At 30.5% G+C, this 6,427-nt stretch overlaps 1 protein-coding gene across 1 annotated transcript; it reads right to left on the reverse strand.

The window, feature by feature from the left end:
- Positions 1-1,051: 1,051 nt before the first annotated feature.
- On the reverse strand, positions 1,052-4,473 carry LOC141701265 (putative Histone-lysine N-methyltransferase ATXR5). Its single transcript, XM_074504951.1, has 6 exons — positions 4,443-4,473; positions 2,600-2,650; positions 1,854-2,068; positions 1,624-1,724; positions 1,314-1,535; positions 1,052-1,211 (listed from the first exon to the last, which is right to left on the reverse strand). The coding sequence occupies exons 1-6, from the start codon at positions 4,471-4,473 to the stop codon at positions 1,052-1,054; spliced, it is 780 nt and encodes a 259-aa protein (XP_074361052.1).
- Positions 4,474-6,427: the final 1,954 nt, after the last annotated feature.

Genomic DNA, 6,427 nt, shown 5'->3' on the forward strand with positions numbered 1-6,427 from the left:
TGTGATATCTTCCCTAACTAGTACATATCACTTACTTTTTACTTTTTGATAGCTTCATTTCTCTCTCTCCCAATTCATAAGTAAATTTGATTATTAAAAAATAAGTTAGGACGTAGGAAACCAGATATTGCTTGGAATGAGACAAGTTTTATATCTTAGAGGACTATATATATATATTTTTTTTTTTTATATAAAGTTTTAGATATTTGTTGAAGTTGCTCTTTATTATAATAAAATTTGATTAGTAATTTTCTTGGAAGTTATAGGCAGGTGCTACACCAATGGACTATGAAAACTACATGAACACTTACCATTGTTAGACTGTAATATAAATTTATTTTTATTAGGCCTTCTAATTTTAACACTTTATAGTTTTAAAATGAGTTCTTTACTTAATATGGTATCAAACTTATAAAGGAGCTCACAAAGTTTGATTCAGTGTCAAATTTATCACTTATTTAATACAATATGAAATATGTTAAGTACTTTTGTGAGTAAACTTGCCCCTGTGCATAAAACTGATCTTCAAAAATTTGTGATTTTATGTGTCAAATGAACAAGAATATATATATAAATATATAAACTTGCAAGAGGAAGGAACATAATTCTATGTTTGGAGAAAACAAATTTATAGAAGTTGATTAGAATGTGAGATTTAGGGGTTAGAGAATAAAATTAGAATTTTTCTAAAAAATAATTTCTTGTTGTTTCTTCATGGTTGTCAAAAAGGAAACTGTGGATTAGCTCCCGGATGTAGGTTACATGTGTGTAATGCTGGAGAGGTTGTGGCACTTTCTTAATGCTTTATATGTGACTTATACAATACCGTGGTTTCAAAATATATTATGTAATCTCTTAATTTAGTTGTTACAAATTTATTCTATTCATTGCGGAAACTAAAATTTGTAGCTATTATAAGTCATTAATCTGAAACTACATATCAACAACTACATGTATTATAAGTCATTTAGCCTTACTAAAATATATAACAAAATAACAAATATGAAGAATGAGTACATTGGTAAAAAAATGTTCATTCCTAGGATGCCTCCTAAATAAAATGTTGTGTATCATATCCATTATCTTGTCCATTATAATCGAAACAAAGTCGTTCTCCCTTTTTTATATTACGAAGAGCGACAAGATAAACATGACATTTACCACGAACATTGTACCTCACAGATTTGAGGTTTTTCTTCTTTCTTCCCTCCCTGTATTTTTACAGCACTAGTCAATATTTTGGTATGGGTATCCATATTTTTTAGACAACGAAAAATATAGAATTAAAGGGTACGAACCACATAAATACTTACGCAGAATGGTTGTTAATGCCACTGATGAAGCGAGCTATATTTCCCCGCTTGTCCGGGCAAATAAAGAGACCATCTTCTTCTTCTGAGTCTCTGTAAGTAAGGAGGGTCATAAAGCTATCAAAATTCTCATCATCTCTCCGATTCCTGACAAAATCTACATCTCCTGTATACTCAGCAAGAAAAGTCATGGCTTTGATTGGACCATCTGCTTCAACTTTGTACCTGGAAATGCAAAAATGCATAATTAATATACATTCTATCTGTATAATTAATAACAAAACCCAATTAATCTATCAAATATGTTTTATACCCTTCCACTTCATCAAAAACAACTTTAAGAGGAGGACATTTTCCTCCTTTCATCATTGCTTTACATTTCTTTATTGTTATGTAATCTTCGGTAGATAGTTCCTAACCAAATAAGAAATATAACATTAAATACAATGTGCATTCAATTAAGATAAATTCGAAAAGAAAAGAACATTACTTAACAAAGGAAACGAGTTGTGCTCCTATAATTAAAATTTAAAATGTATATACCTGGATGTCATCTGCCTCATACTTGGATTGATTAGCAGATTTAGGAGCCATGTCATGTGAGTATGTCAGTTTATCACTAAATGCTACGTTCTTACTCTGCAGAGCAAAACCTAGAGAATCCATTTGTCTGTTCCTACTCTCAACATCATTTGCTGGAACGTACGGAAGAAATTTTGTAGATTTTTTTGGCAAACGTTTACGCCTTTTTTGAGGAACTAAAATATCAACAATATATAAGATAGCTATCAAAATATGAGGTCATGACAATAATTCATAATACAACTAAGTAATTTATAATACAACTATAAGTAGAAAAAATATTATGAATCATGTTTATATTTTTAAATACATTTTAAATAAAGCTCAAGTAAGATAAATGTCAATTATTTACATTTATAAAAAAAACAATTTTTTTTAATGTATATGTGAAAAATTAGCACATCTTTAGTTGTACCTAGTTAGTTTAAATGATGTACACAACTTTGAGAAATAGGCCCCTACCTGCTACAAAGAAGTTAGGGGGATTTATGGTCTGTTTTTGCTTTTGACAATATTAGTACTAATAAAACAATATGCTATTGATAAAATGCAAAATTATGTCACATAATATGGAAATTAGCAAAATTAAAATTAAAATTAAAACACTTCATGTACTAAATAATAATAAAAATAGATTAACAACATATATATATGTACACAATTCCAAAAATGATCAATAACTTGATTTAAAAATAATAAAATCTTACCTTCGGGTGAAATGTATTTAGCTATAATCCCAAAATACCTCTTCCTTGATTCTGCAATATAATCAAATCAAATTTAAAAAGAAATCCAAATTGTAAAATTAATTAAAAAAAATTTCAGGACCACATTTTTCCTATTTACCTTACTTTGATTTTTAAAGTTACACAAGTTCTACAACCAGTGGATTATTAACAATTGTAACAATTGTAATCTCAAATCAACACTTAGGTCACAACAATTATTACTAACCTGTATTTCAGATCGGTGCCACTAAAACTTAGATATTAATTTTATTAGGACGCGCACAAACATACAATGTAATGAAGTAGAGTGACAGATACCTTCTGGGTGCTTACTACCAGTTTTCAGGGGGAATTTCAAGAACAGCCGGTCTCAGACACTTCATATGAAACCCATTATCACAATCATCACATATCAATATTTGGTCCTCTTTGTCCCCAAATCCACATATCTTACATGTGAGCTCATTATAATAAATATGTGGAGCCACAACAACTATGGTTGCCTTCAGGAGATCTTCTATATATTTCTCTTTTGGGTGGACTGGGGGGCCGGAGATGTTGGGAAGATGGGGCCGAGAATCGACTGGTATATTAACTTGTTTTGTGGCCTGATATAAATCGGCCAGTGACCTAAACTTGTGCACACGCGGGACCTTCTTAGGTGGAAACTGTGGGAGGTGGTTGGGTTGAGAATGTGGGGGGTAGTTGGGTTGGGAAGCTATAGGTGTGTTGAATGAAGACATCTTCAGATCTGTTGTAAAATGTCTGAGCTTGTGTTTTGTAATTGGGGATTTTTGTAATTGAAGATGTTGATCGGGAGAGGGCTTGTGAAAAGGGATTTATAGATACAATACAGGGCTGAGTTTTCTAGGGGCTCTAGGGGCTGAGTTTTCTAGGAGCGGAGTTTTCTAGGATTTAGCGGTTATCAATATAGCCGTTACCAATATAGCCGTTATCAATATATATTTCAGTAATATATACATTATTTTTTTTTCAACATATATCATTGTAGTTTTAATAATAATTCTACAATATTTTGTAATACTTGATAATATTAAATATATTTTGTCAATTATTATTTTAATTGAATTGTTATTCCAAAAAATGATATGTGTGAAGCAAATTTATCATTTATTCTATCATTTTTATTTCTTCCTTAAAGATCAAATTTAGCAATCTCAATACACAATATGCACACCCTCTATATATCATCATAAATTTACGTGTTTCAAAAAATTAACTATTTTCAAGTAAATAATATTTAATTTAGCAGGTGAAGGTACGAGTTTTTTTTCTCAAAAAGTCTTTTTTTCCAAGAGAGAAATGATGTAAAATTTAAACTCCAATTCACATTTAAATTACAAGATTACCAATAATAAAACAAAGTCAACAATTTCATTATTGAAAAATCAAAGGTAAATATTTAATTAAGTTATCAAAAGAATAAAATTATGAAAGTGAGCTTATTTACCAACTTCAATCCCCCAAATAAAAAGTGGTCACTGTGTTTTTTAAATTTTTTTGGATTGTTTTAAGATATGTAAGTTCTTTATTCAAAAGTCTTAGAATTCTTAATTCCTTCATTTCATTGACAACTTGCATGCAATTTTTTTAGAAATACTTCATTGATCCATTGAGAAAACATTAAACTAAAATCAAATTCCCCTAAAAAAAATAAAATCGAGCTAGTAGGTGAGTTAAAGAAAAGCAAAAAAATTGGCCTATAAAAGTAGCATGAAAGAAATGTTGTTTGATCATAATATTGCAAGTAGCAATTAAACATGAATTTCTGCGTGGCACATTGTCCACTATTCCAGTGTACCTGTTACATTTCCTACACCACTTACCCCCATCATAGGAATGTGCTTTATAAGATGTATCTTTAATGATAATCTCATCCCATCATCTCCCCTTTATGATATAATGTACAAGATCCATAAAAATTGCTATGAATCAATATACTACAAGAAAAATGTCCATAGACATCGATTTTCAGCGATGTCTATGTTGTTTTACAACAGATATTGATGTGGGTGATGTCTATTGTAGACATCGGCCATACACCGATGTCTTTCAGCCCATTAGACATATATTTCCTTCAAAACAGTGATGTCTATCAATTTTTAGACTTCGATTTCAACACAGAGAAACTAATGTATATTGTACTTTTTGACATCATTTTTAACACAACAAAAGTGATGTATATTTTATTCTTTTATATAAGCTTTTTCACAGTAAAAATGATGTATATTGAATTATTAGACATTCATTTTGTTACAAGAAAATTGATGCATTAACAAAATTAAAAACCTTGAAGTCATAAAATATATGTCCATTGCACAATTTAGAAAATACATTTAACTAATTATCATTCAACCAATACATCTATCATCATCAGTACACTCTAGCGTAGGACATATAATACAAGTTGTATGAAAACTAAGAATCCAAATTTTTAAGCTGGTACGTCGTTTGGGACGAAACATGTGTAGCAGCTATGCAATATCCTCTGCCTTGTGTAGGAAGGATCCCAGTTCTGATAATAATTCAAAAAATCAATCAGCATCTCTATATTTGGTGTATCCCAACTTAAACCGTGGCCAGCGTCTATAAATGAAAACCACAATACTTGGTACTATGTAACACCACATCAAAGGCATTTAAGATGTACATATTTTACACAATAGAATGACACAATATCCAAGTTTTAAAGAATATCTAAAAGCTTGTACCTGATACACTACAATAAATCTGGCCATTTACGACGGTTTTTTTGAACTGAAATCGTCATAATTGAGCCATTTATAAAGGAAAAAATCGTCATTTTTGGTCGAGTAGTAAGTTCATTTTTTCGTCACAAGATAAAATCGCGTCGCAAGTTAGGAAGTAGGGGCCCACATAATCAATACGACGAAAAATAACGTCGTAAGTTATGTACTTACGACGGAAAAAACATCGGATATTACTTTATGGAACCCACTTTTAATAAGATAAAACATAATTTTATGACAGAAAAATGCGTCGTAAGTTAGAAATTTCTGATAGAAAAAACGTCATATTTTAGGAATTAGGGCCTATTTACGACGAAATATGTGATGAACAACCGTCATAAGTTTGTATTTCCAGGTTTAAAAAAATCTAGCCGGATTCCGGGCACTTTCCGGCAACCCCAATTCAACAATTTGATAGATTTCTTCAACATCTAATTTTATTAATAGATAGATTTCTTCAAAAGGTGGACTAACGACTAGAGACTATGTTTAGTTTCCATTATTTCCTTCAATAGTAGTAGGTAAAAATCAACTAGTATAAATGACATGAAAAGTAACAAGCCAGATTATATAGATACGACCATGATATTAAAAATAAAAAATAACCAATTAACCAATATAAGAATGAATATGCATATTGAATATATACCACAAAGCGTACTGGAATATTCTTTTTATCTTGAATTACGGACTGTAATAAAATAATTGCTTCATCTAGCATCTGTACATCACCATAATGCAACTTTGTTAATAGACTTTGTGTGTTTCCTTTCTCCTCAGATTTCCTTATAATTGGGACAGCCTGCCTCTTCCTGATTTAAACATTCCAATCTATGTCAAACCAAGAAAGACAAAGAAAAGAGCAGTCAAGATGGTCAAGTCTGTCAAACTTCAATTCAAGTCAGTGACCAAACCCAAACCCATTGTCAACAAGGGAGATCAACTCTTCATTTGTGACATTAAAGAATTCTCAGACATAAATTTTTATCTGGATGAGCTAGAAAAAGTTAGAGTTATTGATGCTTACAAACATCTT

The sequence above is a fragment of the Apium graveolens genome, unplaced genomic scaffold (assembly GCF_009905375.1).
Source record: "Apium graveolens cultivar Ventura unplaced genomic scaffold, ASM990537v1 ctg366, whole genome shotgun sequence".
NCBI lineage: Eukaryota > Viridiplantae > Streptophyta > Magnoliopsida > Apiales > Apiaceae > Apium > Apium graveolens.

Excerpts from the sequence above, each read along its gene's own strand:
- LOC141701265 (XM_074504951.1), bottom strand. The coding sequence starts at position 4,473 with ATGGGGGTAAGTGGTGTAGGAAATGTAACAG. Across the intron at positions 2,069-2,599 it reads TAAATACATTTCACCCGAAG|TTCCTCAAAAAAGGCGTAAA; the intron begins GTAAGATTTTAT and ends TTGATATTTTAG. Across the intron at positions 1,212-1,313 it reads GGCATTAACAACCATTCTGC|GGAGGGAAGAAAGAAGAAAA; the intron begins GTAAGTATTTAT and ends GTAAAAATACAG.